The sequence below is a fragment of the Schistocerca piceifrons genome, chromosome X (assembly GCF_021461385.2).
Source record: "Schistocerca piceifrons isolate TAMUIC-IGC-003096 chromosome X, iqSchPice1.1, whole genome shotgun sequence".
Taxonomy (NCBI): domain Eukaryota; kingdom Metazoa; phylum Arthropoda; class Insecta; order Orthoptera; family Acrididae; genus Schistocerca; species Schistocerca piceifrons.
The window spans coordinates 282194962-282213886 of record NC_060149.1 but is presented as its reverse complement, the minus strand read 5'-3'; the positions used below and the strand labels follow the sequence as shown (position 1 = coordinate 282213886).

The 18925-nt window shown below is 42.3% G+C and overlaps 1 protein-coding gene across 1 annotated transcript in view; it reads right to left on the bottom strand.

Moving 5' to 3' along the window:
• Positions 1–18925, bottom strand: part of LOC124722311 (glutamate receptor ionotropic, kainate 2-like) — a 593330-nt gene that overhangs the window by 165755 nt on the left and 408650 nt on the right. The window contains exon 10 of the mRNA XM_047247491.1: positions 2041–2125. Coding sequence (XP_047103447.1) covers positions 2041–2125 — 85 coding nt within the window. The remainder of the gene's footprint in view (positions 1–2040; positions 2126–18925) is intronic.

Here is an 18925-nt window from a genome sequence, read left to right as displayed (position 1 = left end):
TGGAATTAAGTGGTTTAGTTGAAGAAGCATAAAAACTTATTAAAAATGTCCCCACAAAATTTTAAGCAACTAGAAGCTACACCAATATTCTTCACTGAATTCTAAAAATTGTAAAAAAGCATAAGTTGATGTGTTGTTAATGGAATTTCGAACATCATTTTGAAAATTTGTTCCAACTTAACAAGTAATTTATACGAAATAGAGAATGTGGAAAGGAACGGAAGGGATAGGGTGGAATTCGTGATTTCCAGAAGCACAGGGGATTTTAGTAATGCAACAGCAAAAGTTTAACATTTGTGCCAGACCTGGACTCGAGCCTGAATTTACCGCTGCTCTTCAGCGGTTGCCTTAACCAGTCTAACTGTTCGGTACCGGTCCCTGACCAACTCAGATTCCAACTTATCGCAAGCTGCAATGCAGCGTCCCTCATCCATTACCGACTACTTGCAAATTTGGACGCCATTGACGCATCCGCACTGAAACGAATGTCAAGGAACCGCAACACTCTTATAGAAATGTATGTATTCAAATGGTGTCCGTTCTGTCGGGCATGTTTGGATTCCAGGAAGGTTACTCGACCGAGAATGCTATTTATACATTCACTCATGAAACAGTACAGGCCTTTAACAATAAAATATCCCCAGTTGGTATTTTTTTGTTATCCATCCGAGGCATTTGTTTTTGAAGGTCATGGTACTCTACTAGAAAAAATTAAGTTTTATGGAATTGGTTTTACACACAGCTCTTTTGAATTATATTCACCAAACAAAACGCAGAAAGTTGTGCTGGATAATACAAACAATGTTGGAAGGGTAGAAAACTTTAGTGACTGGAGGGAAATCACAAAGGGAATCCCACAGGGTTCAAATTTGATGCCGCTCCCATTCTTTACATCTGTGAATGACCTTCCACTTAACGTTCAAGAATTGGTACTTTTTGCAGACAATATTGGTGTCATAACAGATTCCATTGGAGAGAAAGCAACAGAAGAGATTGATAAGGATGTTTTTCAACGAATTTTTCAGTGGTTCTCAGATAATGGAGGCTACCTAAATATTCAAAACAACCATCAGAGTCATATCAACAATTGACTTAGTACATGAGCAGGAGTCAGTACCTAGGATAGAATTCTCCAGATTGTTGGATCTAAATATTGATGAAAACTTGGCCTGGAAGAAACATGATACTGAGCTTCTCAATCACTGCTAACCTTGGTAACAAAGGAATTAACCTCCTGATATATTTCACGTATTTCCACTCAATAATGTATTATGGAATAATTTTCTGGGATAGCTCATCGGTTAGAAAGAAGGCACTTACTGACAAAAGCGAGGAGTAAGGATGCCATGTGGCGTTCACCCATGGTCATCATGTAGGTACCTCTTCGAAGAGACAGGCGTTTTAACTGCTCTGTCACAATGTATAAAATGTCTGACAGGTAACAAAGCAAAAAAAAAAAAAAAAAAGAAAAGTTTGAGCGCAGTAGTATGAGTAGGACTAAAAATGTAATATGTTTATGTTAACACTACTCATGTATACATATGGTGTAAACTGACTCATTCCACATCATTTCGATAAAAGAATCGATCTATGGAACATTAAGTGGCTCACTAACTAACTTTCTAAAATTATTACAGAATCTTAAACTGCCGAAAAAAAAAGTAATTTGTAGTTCGGTGTAACGTCATTGCCAGTCGGTGTGTGTGGAAGAGCATGGGCAGGAGCGCGCATCTATGATTCACATTATTGAATAACTATACAGTATACAACAAATTTATTATACAATAATTTTTTACATTATGTATGTTCACTGATATAAAAAATGATGTTCCTTTCCCCACTTGATTCCCTTTGGGATCGTCTTCTTTTATTTTATTTTTTATTTTAATTTTTTCCCTTTACTTTCTGTGTTCTTTCTCAGGGTTCAAGCTGTTTCTATACAAAATTTCACCAAAATTAATTCAGCGGTTTGGTCATGAAAACATATCAGACAGAATTACTTTTGCATTTATAATATTAATATCGAGAAGTGCTACTTACCTAGATTCATGAAAGGCATTGTGAAGTCCACAACTGATTCTCGCTCGTAAGTTATCGTCAGGTCACATATTGCCAGATCAGCTCTCTGCAATTTAAGGAAGATAAACTTCTTTGTGAGTTCCACTGAAAACAAGATTATTGATATTTCAAGATTATAACGTAGAGGACATTTAAATCCCGTCTTAATAATAGCTATTGAAATTTCTGTACTTAAAAGCATTCATAACAATAAACATCTTAGCAAAAGATTCAGAAACACAAAAGATCTTTCCTTCTTGAACTTCAGTTTTCTGTTGGTCTGATATTGTCTTTTATTTCCATCCGCCCTGTAGCAGTGCCTCTACCTCCAAGTATATAGCGTTATCAACATCATCGTAATCTATGGCATAGGTTTTTATCTTGCTCTTCTTCAACGAATGATCACTGGGTTACTTGCGTAATCATTCGTAGATATGACAACAATTTCGTATCAACTTGGTATTCTTATAGTAATTTTTTGAGAAATTTCTTCCCAGGCTTGTTCTGTTACCTTTAATAACATATTTTCTTAGGCTACGTAAGATTTTACGCTACAGTATCAGTTACATAGACGATTAGTTGTGAAATTACGATCACCAGTATCGGACATAAGCCAAAAGATTACTTTAGTTTCTGCAGACTGGAGAAACAACTTGGCGTGAGCTCTCGAACTGTTAAACTATTGTTCAGATATCTCACTTGAGTGATAGTTGGTTATGCATGCTAATTACACAGGAGTTTGTCTGGCTGATAGTGCGTTAACTTACGTAAGCGATGTCTATATAATTCCACAATAAATCACACTCATTCACAGAAAGTAATCCAAACGGAATTAGGTTTAGGAAAATAATGAAATTCATTTACTAAATAATGCACAGGCGTAGGAGCGAGTAGTTTCAAAGTACCCCTTTATTCACACTACACGCAAGGCGAAGTCCTGGCTCACGTGTGATCTTTCAGTTTCAATCAAGGTGAAGCAGACACTAAAACCCAAGATCCACTTCGTATGTTACGTCTCATGTGTGATGGATGCATTCTTGCAGACTGATGTACACATTCACTAAAACTACGAACGCCCTACACACAGGACATGCTCCGCACGCTGACACACTATAAACTAACCCATGCCATCCCCAGTGCGTTACCAAACGTACCTATACTTTGCTACCGTTGCTCCATCTTCTTCAAACTGAATACCGTAAAAATTTCACAATAATTTTTCTACAGTTCATAATAAATATGTAGTGTGGCTTTTATTCTGCAATTTGAATTATCCTACAGTACAGTGAAATATGAAACAGTCCATGATTTATAAATAAATATGGCCCCGACATCTTTTATAGGTAATTAATTTTGAAGCAATCACTCAAATTTTATACTTTTATACGCACAAGAGTGATATCATTATTTTCTATCTACAGTCAGTTGGTGTGATTGATTAAGTCATATTTCATTGCAGTCAAAGGTGCACACTTATTAACATAAAGGAATTTGACTCATTACTCCATTCCATACACTTACGGTACCATGACGACCGCATAGACAGAAATATATACAGATAGGGGAACTCCATGTAGAACAGGATACTTCACGTTTAACAAATTTTGTAAAATAAAGGTTCACAAGAAAACACTTCTTAAAGGTAGATAAAGTCACCTCGTGATATAACCTAACACATATTGCTTGAGAATCACTTTCTGTATGAAATACATTTCATAAACTTTTCCAAAGAAATTCTCGCATATTTACAATTCAGCCCCACCCACGAGGCAAAAGTGGATAAGACAATTTTTAGTGAAACTGTTGGATACACGTTAAAATTATTGGGACTATCATCTTAAAACAAGATATAAAGTTGTTTAATGAACAGTTTTGACCAAAGAATAGAAGTTCTTCAAAAAAGTCATTAACTACAAGAAAGTATTTACTATTGTTATTTTGAAAAAGGTACAATCATTTTTAATGTTTATAACTGTTACTTCTACTTTGTTGAATCTTATCGCTCATGCACCAGACGTATTTTCTGCTTCACGAACAGACAAGAAACGATGCCTATTAATAAATATTGTAGCCCAGGTCTGCCCTGGCAAACAAGTTTCTTTGTCATATCTGTATGGTATGTCATTTCCTTATTCTAGCTGATAGGTTAGTGATCTGACAATGTGATTTCATCGTTGGACTAAAACGTCTGCTCTTCAATGACTTCAGATATACTACCGGCTCGTCTTTTTGTACTCAGTCAACACATTCTTGAATTTCCCATCTGATTTGTCAACTCTGTAATTGAATTATTTTTAACCTTATGAATGTATCTTTCCAACTATGATTTGCGTACATTATACATCGTAGATGCTTTAAATACTCCCATTTCAGAAGATAAAACGGCTGAAACTGCAGTTTACATTGATTTAACACCCAACTGCTGTCTGTTAGGCTTTCTAATGTAAGTTCACAACATCTGGAAAAGCAAGGGAGGGATAAAAAAAATCTATTTGCATTAAATATTGAAGGGGCAGAACGGGACACTATCTCATTCTGCCCGGTCCCGTTCCGCGCCAAGAGCAAGTTTCAGCTTAACAACTTTTACGGAGCATAATAACTGACGTATTTTAACGTATTAGGTAATTGATGCATAGCGAATGGCATGAACTTAAAGACTATATGTCATTTAAGGGCGTAGAATTAAGAATGAACTGCTTATCTTGCATAAATTCACCAAAACATTTAAAAACAAAGCTGGAAACCTGAACGACAACCGTTTACGTACAAGTATCGCTCCCAACCAAGTCAAAATTTCTGTTGCGCCTTCCTTTCTTTTAGAGACATGGTTGCATGTCACTAAAATAAGTTGTAGCATTCTCCAGTCTAGAAAACAGCACAACGTCGTTGTGCCCTACTGTTCCGTTCTGCATCGCATTCCCCTATAGGCTACATTACGCCACGTTTGTTTATTTCCCATCTGGTCTATTATAAATTGATCTTCCTATTATCTTACGTCCTTACACGAATACATTTACTTACTGATCGTTATTAGTTATAAAGTAATTGTGTTTAATAAATATAATTTTTTAATGATTGTAGGTGTACGCGAAGTACTCTTTTGCGGCGCTTTGATTTTTTCACTCTCTGATGTGATTTTACTGCGTAAATCTGGCAATTGAACTTAGATAAAAAAGCCACCATAAAACAATTATTCTAGAGTAAGATCTGATATCATTATGCTAAAGAATTGTGCTGAAAGATTCGTCCTAACTTCTTGCAGGTAATGCACAGACAGAATCAACGTCACTATTGTAGGGCTGTGTTTCGCTTTATAGCAATATATGCAACAGCTATGCTAACTGACACAGGTAACATAATGGCTAAACGTGTGCTGTTCATACGCAGGTTGAAACAATGTTGTTGTCGACGCGGTGAGGGAAGGTATTACCGTCATCTCTCCTGAAAGTGGCTTCTTTTTGTCTGGTGTGCTTATATGGATATAACGTCACCAAATAGACCTGACCTATTTGACATGTCTGCATTGAAATTTGTATCAGTGACCATGAGGGTACCGTAGCAACAACAGTGATAAAAATAATAATTCCGTGTGGCCTTAACATCCTGGTGCAAATCTTTCAATTTGGTGCCACTTCGGCCAACTGTGTATCACTAACTCACCCAAGTAATCTTACTGGGGGGAAAGGGACCTACAGTTTAACGTGTAATCCGAACCACGTGTCGTACCTTGCTAACTTCACATAAATGAAATGTGACGCCCAGGTTAAAGGCACGCTGAAATATTCCATGGGTCTATAGGGTATAAGATTCCATAGTTTTTGGTTTCCAGGTGCACGCTTCACAACTAGACCACCTGGCTTGATGTAGCAGTAATTATTGCTAAAGTACAAACGACAAATAATACAAGACGAAAGATTTACATTTTCAGTAAAATAGATAACATCTACATCTACGTTCATACTCCGCAAGTCACCATATGGTGCATGGCGAAGGGTATCTTGTACCACTACAAGTCATTTCCTTTGCTGTTCCACTTGCAAATAGAGCGAGGGATAAACGACCGTCTATAAGCCTCCATACAAGCCCTAATTTCTCGTATCTTATCTTTGTGATCCTTATGAAAAATGTACGTTAGCGGCAGTAGAATCGATCTTCAGTCGGCTTCAAATGCCGGTTCTCTAAATATCCGCAATAGTACGTCACAAAAACAGCGTTGTCTTTCCTCCCAGACGTCTTTCCGCCTTCCCGTAATACTTGCTTGCTGATCAAGTCTACCGGGGATAAATATAGCAGAAAAAGAGAGAAACATGAATATAAAACGTGAAATAACAATTTAAAACTTAAAACAAAATGAAATGGAAATGAGCCTTTGGCATCATTGGCCGGGAGGCCCTTTACGGGGCGGATCCAGCCGCCTTGGTGCATGTCTCATTACATTCGGCGCCACATTCGGCGACCTGCGCCCCGAATGGGGATGAAATGATGATGAAGAAAAGACAACACTCAGTCCCTGAGCGGAGAAAATCCCCGACCCAGCCAGGAATCGAACCCGGGCCACTTAGGACGGCAGTCCGTCACGCTGACCATTCAGCTGTCGGGGCGGACAAAATAAAACAAACTTGAGTAAAATAAATCATTTGAATAATAATGAATGTTTAGATATTTCAATCAGGTATGTTGAAAATACTTCAACAGCACATTGTGTACAGCTTATTTATCAAAATTGGTATTTCAGGAACTAGCTTTATTACACATGGAAGTATGTGGCTTAAAACCTTCTTCAGTTTATGTTGCAATGAAAGTTTTCATTTTTCAAAATTAATTAATGGTGGTGGTATATTCTGCTAAATTTCAAATTATTGCAAGAAGTCATTATATAGTTTTCGAGAACGTTAATTACATATCAACTTTTATATGAAAAACATTTTCTTATATATCGTTGTTCGGAAGGTAATTCCTCTGAACCTTTACTTTAAAAGTGAAATTGGGCACATACAAAAAACATGTACTGCATTATTACACCCGCTAAGTTTCATCAAAATCGTTTATTTACTCTTGGGTTGTACCCTTGTTAGTGAAATCAAGGAAGAGTTATTGCATCCTGAGCCCTCTCCGAAAATAAAATTGCAGATCCGCGAGAGATAGTTGGCGCATCAGAACTCTGCAACGTGTCGGTCTATGGAGCGTTTCCACTTTGGTGCTTAAGCACTGCACAGCTCCTACTATGGTCTGTTCAAAAACTACTTTAGGACTGACACTTCGGCAGGACCACGTGGAAGCGGGGAGCAGAGTTGCCACGTCTAGCTCAGAACACAACGCAAAACCTTTATATTTCATTCAACTCATTCAAACACATAAGCTATTAGATGTACAAAGCTGAAACTGATATCATTTTCTTATGGAGGAGCTGCACTATGTTTTCATTTGAGTTTTATTTGCGGCAGCAAATTTTTAAGACGATATACGAAAAGTTTGATAAAATGCATTTACTGATGACGTTACCGAATTTTCGATATGCGAAAAACCTTTTTGCTATCGAACTTAGATAGCAAAAACCTTACGAAAATACACCACATTTTCATCTGCTCTAAACTGGAACGCTGTGGCAATCCATTAGCACCTGATAATTTGAGTGTAATACAACGGCGCGTGGTAACGTTTGGTGTAACTGTGAGAGACAGAACGAAAGGTTTCTCAGTAACCTGTTATTATATGTTCTGATCGTATTTTCTACTTATTTCTTACAACAACAAAAGTTTGCCTGTTAATTAAGGTGATGGAACTTAACTCACCGGTTTGGAAGAAAGAGAATTAGTGGAACAATATACACTACCCCAGTACGGCAGCAGTTATAATGCAAACAGTGCGAGGAATTCATTTTGTGCGATTAAGATTGAGTTCCTTAGATGAACGTCACTTGATGCAGATAATAATTAGAGCCTTTTTATTAACAGCCAGAACTTATAAAAATTAATTTTGGTGTGCAGTTACGTAAACCACCCTTATCGAACATTCTACTGAATCCTACTGTCCATCTTTATTGTGATGACAGTGAATAAACTCTGCTGCTATTACTCTCGTCCAACCGTCCGTGGTGGCTGAGCGGTTCTAGGCGCTTCAGTCCGGAATCACGCAGCTGCTGCGGTCGCAGGTTCGAATCCTGCCTCGGGCATGCATGTGTATGATGTCCTTAGGTTAGTTAGGTTTATTTTTTTATTTTATTTTTTTTTTACTCTCGTCCATGCTATACATGCTTGAACTGACAGTGGACACTGTCGCTGCCATTATTTATTGACAGTTTTTTTTTGTATAATGTGTTGCATTTGACTGACACCTTTTTACCAGTCTTCAGAAGTGACTTCCCTAACAGGTTCGTAGCTTAGTGTCTCGACCGTAAACAGCGTGATTTATTTCTTTTTCTTGTATTATTCCTTGCAACGTAATTCTTAATTTGGATCTGCAACAGTTCGGTTGGCTCAAAATAGTTGTAACGAGGTGGCAACTAATGGCTGTCTGCCCACATGATATTACCAGATCGTCCTTCGCAGCTAAAGCAATCTTGAAACAGACTGTGGCTCCGAGTAGCGCGGCACTAGGCAGGCAGTTTGAGATCATTCACGTGTCATTACTGTGTACTTCTTTGCCGAAGAAGTAGAGAAAGTAGGCTCACGTGCAAACGCCTGGTAGAAACGCGGTCACGACCGCCTCAAAATGGTATCAGGACCGACGGTTTTGTGTTAAGAAAATCTACCGCCACGCACCCGAGTTACGTGGCACCCAGGAGCAATTTGGTTCCCCCCACCTGCAAAAGAATACACTACTGGCCATTAAAATTGCTACACAAAGAAGAAATGCTGATGATAAACGGATATTCATTGGAGAAATATATTATACTACAACTGACATGTGATTACTTTTTCACGCAATTTGGGTGCACAGAGCCTGAGAAATCAGTATCCATAACAACCACCTCTGACCGTAATAACGGCCTTGATACGCCTGGGCATTGAGTCAAACAGAGCTTGGATGGCGTGTATAGGTACAGCTGCCCATGAAGCTTCAACACGATACCACAGTTCATCAAGAGTAGTGACTGGCGTATTGTGACGAGCCAGTTGCTCAGCCACCATTGACCAGACGATTTCAATTGGTGAGAGATCTGGAGAATGTGCTAGCCAGGGCAGCGGTCAAACATTTTCTGTATCCAGAAAGGTCCGTACAGGACCTGCAACATGCGGTCGTGCACTATCCTGCTGAAATGTATGGTTTCGCAGGGATCAAATGAAGGGTAGAGCCACGGGTCGTAACACATCTGAAATGTAACGTCCACTGTTCAAAGTGCCGTCAATGCGAACAACAGGTGACCGAGACGTGTAACCAATGGAACCCCATATCATCACGCCGGGTGATAAGCCAGTATGGCGATGACGAATACACGCTTCCAATGCGCGTTCACCGCGAAGTCGCCAAACACGGATGCGACTATCATGTTGCTGCAAACAAACAGAACCTGGATTCATCCGAAAAAATGACGTTTTGCTATTCGTGCACCCAGGTTCGTCGTTGAGTACACCATCGCAGCCGGCCACGGTGGTCTCGCCGTTAAGGCGCTCAGTCCGGAACCGCGCGACTGCTACGGTCGCAGGTTCGAATCCTGCCTCGGGCATGGATGTGTGTGATGTCCTTCGGTTAGTTAGGTTTAAGTAGTTCTAAGTTCTAGGGGACTCATGACCACAGATGTTAAGTCCCATAGTGCTCAGAGCCATTTGAACCATTTGAACACCATCGCAGGCGCTTCTGTCTGTGATGCAGGGTCAAGGGTAACCGCGGCCATGGTCTCCGACCTGATAGTCCATGATGCTGCAAATGTCGTCGAACTGTTCGTGCAGATCGTTGTTGTCTTGCAAACGTCCCCATCTGCTGAGTCAGGGATCGAGACGTGGCTGCACGATCCGTTACAGCCATGCGGATAAGATGTGTGTCATTTCGACTGCTAGTAATACGAGGCCGTTGGGATCCAGCACGGCATTCCGTATTACCCTCCTGAACCCACCGATTCCATATTCTGCTATCAGTCATTGGATCTCGACCAACGCGAGCAGCAATGTCGCGATACGATAAACCACAATCGCGATAGGCTACAATCCGACCTTTATCAGAGTCGGAAACGTGATGGTACGCATTTCTCCTCCTTACACGAGGCATCACAACAACGTTTCACCAGGCAACGCTGGTCAACTGCTGTTCGTGTATGAGAAATCGGTTGGAAACTCTCCTCATGTCAGCACGTTGTAGGTGTCGCCACCGGCGCCAACCGTGTGAATGTTCTGAAAAGCTAATCATTTGTATATCACAGCATCTTCTTCCTGTCAGTTAAACTTCGCGTCTGTAGCATGTCATCTTCGTGATGTAACAATTTTAATGGCCAGTAGTGTATAACCGAATCGAAATAAACAGATGCTGGGCCATTGAAAGAAGCAAACTCAGTAGTTAAAAACAGAATGTCTGATTTTTAGTTGAGCAGCTCCGCTGTACTGATATTGATTGAATTAATGTATGCTGTATTTTTAAAGAAACTACGTGGGGCGTGGCAGATTGTGACTGTGCTCTTGTAACAATACAACGCTCGTTCCGATACGAGTCTGAAAAGCGCGGCTGCAGTCCGTAAAACGGGGTTCTACTTACTGCCAAACCCAAGTATTCTACTGAGTTGACAGCTTCTGATTACCACTTGTTCGGGGCTATGAAGAAACCTCTCCGACGACATTATTTCGCTGCCATCCAGGAACCGAGAACAGCCGCCCTGTGGTGCGTGCGACACACTCGATAAAATGATTCGAGGAGAGCCTTGAGAAGTCAACGGGGCCGATTCACGATTATACTGTCTGGTAGTACCTGGAACCCTGTTTCAGCGATGGCTATGCTTTTCCGACTCGTATAGGACGAGCGTTGTCACGTTGCAAGAGCACTTTTCGTGACGGTGCATACTCTGCACACACTGCAACCAGTACCCTGTGAATATCCGCCGTGTTCACATCTTCCTTATACAAAACCACGTCATCCATGCTGTAGTTGATGACACTCCATGTTGTCCCCTCACATAACGACGGCAGTTTGGTAAACGAGCTGCACTGTGCAGTGATTAAACTTCTAGTGATTATCGTGCCACCTACGGTTAGAGCAAAACACTGCATATTTGCAACTGTAATAATGAGTAAAACGTGGCACCATGAATGATGGGAAGTGTAAATCAACGTGCGCCTCTTGTAATTATAGGGATGAAGACCAAAGAAAAACTGAATCTTCCTGATGCACTTCAAGCACTGAATGTAGGAGTTGTTGGATTCTTGATTTGCCGGCCGTCGTGGCCGAGCGTTTCTAGGCGCTTCAGTCTGGAACCGCGCGACCGCTAAGATCGCAGGTTGGAACCCTGCCTCGGGCATGGATGTGTGTGATGTCCTTAGGTTAGTTAGGTTTAAGTAGTTCTACGTTCTAGGGGACTGATTACCTCATATGTTAAGTCCCATAGCGATCAGAGCCATTTGAACCATTCTTGATTTAGTATTCCTATCAACATTGTGAACCATCAAAAATTAACTGAATAGTTTCTCACATGCCGTGCTGCACTCACTCACTTGCAGTTTTCCTCAACAAAAACTCTACAATAAAATGGTTCAAATGACTCTAAGCACTATGGGACTTAACATCTAAGGTCATCAGTCTCCTCGACTTAGAACTAATTAAAGCTAACTAACCTAAGGACATCACACACACCCATGCCCGAGGCAGGATTCGAACCTGCGACCATAGCAGCAGCGCGGTTCCGGACTGAAGCGCCTAGAACAGCTCGGCCACAGCGGCCGGCACTCTACAATAATTTTATCTTTTCCACAATGGAATTCCATATCTTTAATTGTTTTTGTCTTACAAGGCACCCATCGAGTGCGAGGTAGCAAAAGACCAATGATGTTTACGGCATTCGACGCTCAATATAGTGTCTGTCATGCAACCACAATATTGGCTGCTAACCGCAACAGGGCGCGGGACTGGAGGTATCCTATGGTGAGCACATCCTGAGGCTATGGAGCGTAGTTGAACAGCTCAGTCGACGAGTAACTCACAAGAGTGCTACTGTGCTAGTGGTATTGATACAAAGCAGAACAATGGAAAGGGTAAAAAAAAGAAAACATTGCATTATATCTACAACAACAGGTATCGAAGCTGACATTTCGTCAGAAAGGAACCCAAGAAATTTCGCAGAGTGAGAAAGAAATATTAGCTTTTCTGCATTATGTGTCGTAAGAATGTGTGGTATTGTATAAGCTCGATTGTGCGAACAATGTACACGAGGAACACAATGATGACGATACGTGCTTAACAACTGAAAGTGATACTGAAACAGGCGTCGAGCCATGTAGTTCATGATCGTTGTCGGACAGGAAGCCACAAAGCCCGTCTCCAGCGAAAGGGTAGTAAAGCACAATCGTCGTCCAGGCAGCGGGTACTAAATATAATTACGTACATGGAAGATAATTCGCAGCATAGTAAAAAAATTATGAATAGATTTCGATTAAGTATGCATCAATATGACAGTGCAGTGCACAAGAAAAATTACGGTTATTCAAAGAAGGACAAGGAGCACTTGATACAGAAACTGATGTTTGCACGTTTCGAGGGTGCTGGATACAATTTGCAGGATGTGCATGATGGTGACCTACTACGTTATGCACATCAAATTGCACCCTATATACAGGGTGATTATAATTAAAGATAAACTTACAAAACACTGTAGAAGTGACATCACTGGTCAGAATGACGTCAAATTGCAATGGAATATTACCAGAGAAGAGAGAAAACGTATGGCAGAGGAAAAACAAATAGTGCGAAAATTGATCAATAAATGTCACTGTACGTGTCAGAATACGTAAATGAAAACACCTGTCATGCGCGCGACCCACTGAAGTTGGTATAAACACCCCGGGCATGTGGCTTTTCCTACACACCCAGGTCGAACGCCACAACCCTATCCTCCAATCTCCTGACGACATCTCCCGATCCGCTACCACACCCTACCAAAGCCATCCACTCTCACCGTCCAGCCCTGCCCTCACAGGCCATCCTTCTTCTTCGTGAATCCCGTTGCCTCTACCGATCCTTCCTCCACACTCGTGACTGGGACACATTCACTCGCCACCGGCAATTACAACGACACATCCGCAACATGCTTGCTACGAAGAAACGCCGTTCCTGGCGATAGACATGCACACAAGTCAACGCCACGCTCCCAATAAACCCTTCCAAGTATTGGTCTGCTTTCTACCGCCTTACTGGGAATCGCCCTACCTCGCAATACCCTCTCCTCCTTGATGACGGTCCCTCTCCTGATAACCTCAGTAAGGACAACCACTTTGCGTCCCACCTATCCGATGTCTTTTTCATTCCAGAAGATCCCCAATTTGATTATTCCCTCTTCCCCGAATTCATCAAATGTACAGGTACCTCCGCTCCTCCCCTTGCTCATAGCCTCCAGTACTTGGGCCACACACCACCATTGGGACTTAACACACCCACCACTACACGGACATCATCCTCACACTCTGCACTAAAAGCAACACTGCCTCTGGCCACAACCACACTACCTACAACCATCACAAGCACTGCCCTCCATCCTTCCTTGCAGTCCTTGCCGCCCTCGACAAAGTAATCCTTGCCACCAGCTTCTACCCCCCCTGTGGAGAACGTCCTGTATCCCAATGTTCCTCAAACCTAACAAGCCTCCGTTTGATACCTCTTCCTATCGCCCTATATGTCTCACCTTGGTGTTCAGCAAGCTCTTGGAATGCATCCTTACCTGGTGCATCCATCATCACCTCCATCAACACCACCTCCTCCCCTACAGCCACTGTGGCTTTCGACCTTCCTTCTTTGCTCACGATCAATTCCTACACCTCACCCATCTTCTCTTCTTCGAGCTTAACTCCCATCGCTCAGCCTATTTTGTACCCGCAGACCTTGAAAAGACCTACAACTGCATATGGCATCCCAGTCTCCTGTTTAAACTCCAGACCTACGCTCTTCCTATTAACTATGTGCATATGATTGCCTCCTTCCTCTCCCGCCACCCCTCCTACGTTACCATCCACAACAGTGATTCCTGCACCCTCTACCCCTCTGTTGGTGTGCCCCGGGGCTCTGCCCTTTCCCCTCTCCTCTACCTCCTGTACACTGCAGATATGCTGAGACCCGCCCCCCCCCCTCCAGTCCATCTCCTGCAGTATGCTGATGACACCGCCTTCCTTGCACTCACTCCTATCCTACAATGATCCCAACGCCTTCTCTAGGGTCACCTTTATGTTTTTGCCACATGGTGTAACCAGTGGCTCCTAAAAATCAGCCCTTCCAAGACCCAGGCAATCACCACAGTTCGTACCACTCACTCCTTCTGGCTCCTTGATTTTTTCCTTGTCATATGTGCCCATCCTGTCTGGCTCTCCCCCACCCTCACCTAACTTGGACTCACCATTGACCATCAACTCACCTGGATCCCTCATCTCCACTCTAACCAATCCAAAGCCCATAACTGCCTTCATCTCCTTAAACTCCTTTCTGGCCAGACCAGAGAGTTGAACCCCTCTACCATCCTCCACACCTACAAATCCTTTGATCTGCCCCATCCTCTGTTATGTTGGTCCTGCCAGGATATCTGCTCCCCCAAATTCTGTAAGTCCCTCCAGATCCTCGAGTGCCATGCACTCTGCTTTGTCTTCTATATACACCTCCCATCCCCCACATGGATCCTCTATGACCTGATTCCTTTCCCCCATCTGCTCATTTTCCTCGAACATATTTGAGTGATCTACACTTCCCACCCCCTTGATCTCCCCATCCCCTGGTTGCTCCTATCCTCTCCAACCTGTACTCGCTGATGTCCCTTCGCCGTTGTGCCCCCCTACCCTCTACCTCTACTCCCCCTCCCAGATGTGCCCTCTCTCCCTCCATTTGTCCCTCCTATCAAGTGTGAACATCACCTCCCCATCCCTACCTCTGTCCTTTTCCTGGGCTCCCTCTTGCCCCTTCCCCCCTTCCATCCTGTTTTTCCCTGCCTACCCTCACTTTGACTCCATTCTCTCTCCGAAGTCCTTTTGCTTTCCCCTCCTCTGCCTTCCCCGCTCCTTTACGCATCTGCCCTGCCCCCCCCCTCTTTTAAGTGTCCTCTCCCTCCATCGGCGCCAGCCGTTATGGCCGAGCGGTTCTAGGCGCTTCAGTCTGGAACCGCTCGACCGCTGCGGTCGCAGGTTCGAATCCTACCTGGAGCATGGTTGTGTGTGCTGTTCTAGTTCTAGAGGACTGATGACCCCAGATGTTGTCCCATAGCGCTCAGAGCCTCCATCGGCTCCCCCCCCCCCTTTGCTTTTCCCCACTTTTTCCCCCATCTGCCTTATGGTGTAGTAAGTCATCTTCGTGTTTACTCTATAGTGTGGTGTTTAAGTCAGTGTTCTGTGTTGTGCGTCGCCTTTTTTTCATGTTGTGAACAGAAACTATATGTCGCTAGGTGTGATTTTTTATCTCTTGCGAACAAAAAACTGACTGTCGCCATGTTTTTTTAACTGCCTGTCTACTATTGTACCTGTCTACTTACTGTGTGTCTTAATTAGCATCACCAGCCCTTTGTTTTTATATTTTAACTTCCACAACTTTCCGCCATTTTACAGTTTTAAAAATTCTCCGTTTTTATCGCCCGTTTTTATTGTTTGTTATCTTCTCATTATGTTTTTAACTTTTCTGTAGGCTGAGGAACGGCGTATTAAGCTGCTGCCAGCTCGCCCCCCACTGAGAGGAATCTAAACTTAATAAAGGAAAGAAAAAGCTTATCCTCCTTTCGCGTTTGCAATGTTCGCCATGACTGTTTCAATGCAGGATCGCGCTCTGCTTGTAAAGCTGTATTACATTAATAATTACTCTGCACACGTCGCTCTGCAGAAGCTCCAGACACTGAAGGGTTTGAAAAAAGGCCTTGGTCCGATGACTGCTGTCGGTCTGGATAAAATGATTCGGAAATTCGAAAAGATCGATTCTTTTGGTTTGCAACCTGGTAGAGGGAGGAAACGAATTGATTCTACGACAGTGGAAGCAGAGACCACAGCAGTGCAGGACGAGGTGAGTAGGTGCTGTGCAAACGTCTAGTGCACAGAGAATTGCCCGAAGATTGGATATACCCGTGAGCACGGTGCATAAAATCCTACGAAACATCCATCTTTGCTACCCATTCAGAACTATCCATGTGCATGAGTCGCTTCCTGTTGAGCAGCCAGCAAGAGAGATCTTTGCTTTAGAATTTCTTGCTCGCATAGAAGTGGACAATGATTGGCTGTGGAAGATTTTGCGGACAGACGAAGCAAACTTCCATCTGACAGGATATGTCAGTACACAGAATTTTCGAATATGGGCAACGGAAAATCAACCAGTACCACTTCTTCCTAAAAATGTCCCTGTGTGGTGCGGATTTACTGCATCGTTTATCATAGGGCCATATTTTTTCGAATGGACAGGCTCTGGCGGTCCTGTTACTATACCATCACTGGTAAGCGTTATGAGTATCTTTTGCGCAACCACGTCATTCCAGCTCTCCAACAGCGTGGATGTGTGGATGGGATCATTTTTATGCAAGATGGCGCACCTCCGCACATTGCAAATCCAGTTAAGCAAGTGCTACTGCGCCATTTCGGAAATCCTAGAATTATCAGCCGCCATTTCCCTACAGCCTGGCCGTCCCGATCACCTGATCTTAATCCGTGTGACTACTGGCTGTGGGGCTATCTGAAAGATGTTGTGTTAAGTGTTCCGATTGCAGACATAGCTGCACTGAAGGCACGCATTGCGCTACACATTCTGAACATGACCCCGGAAACACTTCCATCAGTTGTGGAACATGCTGTTTCTCGATTTCAACATGTTACAGAAAACGGTGGACATCATATTGAAGACGTTTTGCGCCAGTTACAAGGAAATTAATAATCCGATTTGATTTTCATTGATGCTTTTTATGCGGTATTTGTCTTGAGGACAGTTAAAAACCGATGTGATTGATGTTTTCATGCGGTTTGTGGCCGCAGGACAATTAAAAACAGATGTGAGTGATGCTTTTTATGCGGTTTTTGGCCTTAGGACAATTAAAAACCGCTATTTACCATCCGATTTGATATGACCTTGTCGTGGTGGACGGGCTTACGTAACCGATGCACACTGACTAGTACAGTTAGTTTAACGTCAAACGTACACCTGAGGCACTGATGTATGATTCATCTGTTATTTGTTGTCGACCACTATTAACTTATGATGCTTACAGCGCCATCTGTTGCTACATTTTGTAACTATTTATTTTTCTTCTGCCATACGTTTTCTACCTTCTCCGATAATATTCCGTTGCAATTTGACGTCATTCTGACCAGTAGTGTTATTTCTACAGAGTTTTGAAAGTTTAACTCTAATTATAATCACCCTGTAGATTACAGTAGTTTCAAGGGAAGCAGTGGATGGTTGCATGACTTCAAACAGTGATACAGAATTGGAAGACGTAAGATATCGAAATTTCAAATCAAGCATGAACTTGACGATGCACAACAAACTGCGGAATAGGCCCGAAATTTGTAAATGAGATTAACAAACTGATTCCATCGTTCAGTAAGGCATTTGTTTTCAACTCTGACCAATCGGTATTTGAAGAGGATATGCATATGAAAGGAATCCTGGAAATCAAAGGTATCAAAAGAGTTGTATGAAGATCAGCTAAAATCAACGCCTTAACCCATTATTATGCTCCTACAGTTATGTCGACTGTTAATCTGGATCAGACGTGGCTCGTGATTTCCATACTGGGGAAGGCTGCGATAGTTATCAATCGGAACTAACCAAGACCTCTGGCCGAACGGTTCTAGGCGCTACAGTCCGGAACCGCTCGACCGCTACGGTCGCAGGTTCGAATCCTGCCTCGGGCGTGGATATGTGTGATGTCCGTAGGTTAGTTAGGTTTAAGTAGTTCTAAGTTCTCTGGGACTGATGACCACAGTAGTTAAGTCCCATAGTGCTCAGAGCCATTTGAACCATTTTAACCAAGACCTTGGGCTACGCTACAGATCTAGCCAAACGTTTACATACGATACCTTCTTTCCGTTTCATAATCACTTACTAAATAGCATCAAAAACTAACTCCGAGATAAAATCTATAGATGGTTTGTTTATCCCCTGACGTATTTCCCGACAGTTTACAACAACAAATCGTATTGAAAGACAGGTTTTGGAGTGATTTTTAATGCGGTATATGTTAGCTTCGCTTATTGTTTTTGCTGTAGTCGTTTCTAAACTTCGGACTGTAATGTTTCGTGTGTTCAGACTGCGGTGTTTGAGTTCACATGACGAAACAGCGATGTTTGCGTGACGACACGGGTCTTACGCTGTGACTGGGTGATATGAGCAACCGGCATGTTAATTTGCATACCATATTTATCGTACTATTTAGATTTGTGTGTTACGAATTTACGCATTTTAAGTGGTATAGCGCATGGAAGATCTCTCCCAAACTTGTAGTTTTTAGTACGGTTTCTTGCGCTAAACTGTCGGCAAATTTGACTTTTAACAAAACAAGCCGCGTTTTGGAAAATATAACGTCAGCGGCTAAACATGTCACTCTTGCTCTTTATTTCCTAAGCTAAACTAATGGTTACAACAAAGGAATTACTTCATATCACCTATTCATGCATTTTTGCTTACCTTAATTCATTTGTTTGTATATGAAATCATCTTGTTTCCCCGTCTGCGCTCCAAAATGGTCTATGACCATTTCATTGGAGTTTGGCTGATTCAGTAGTTC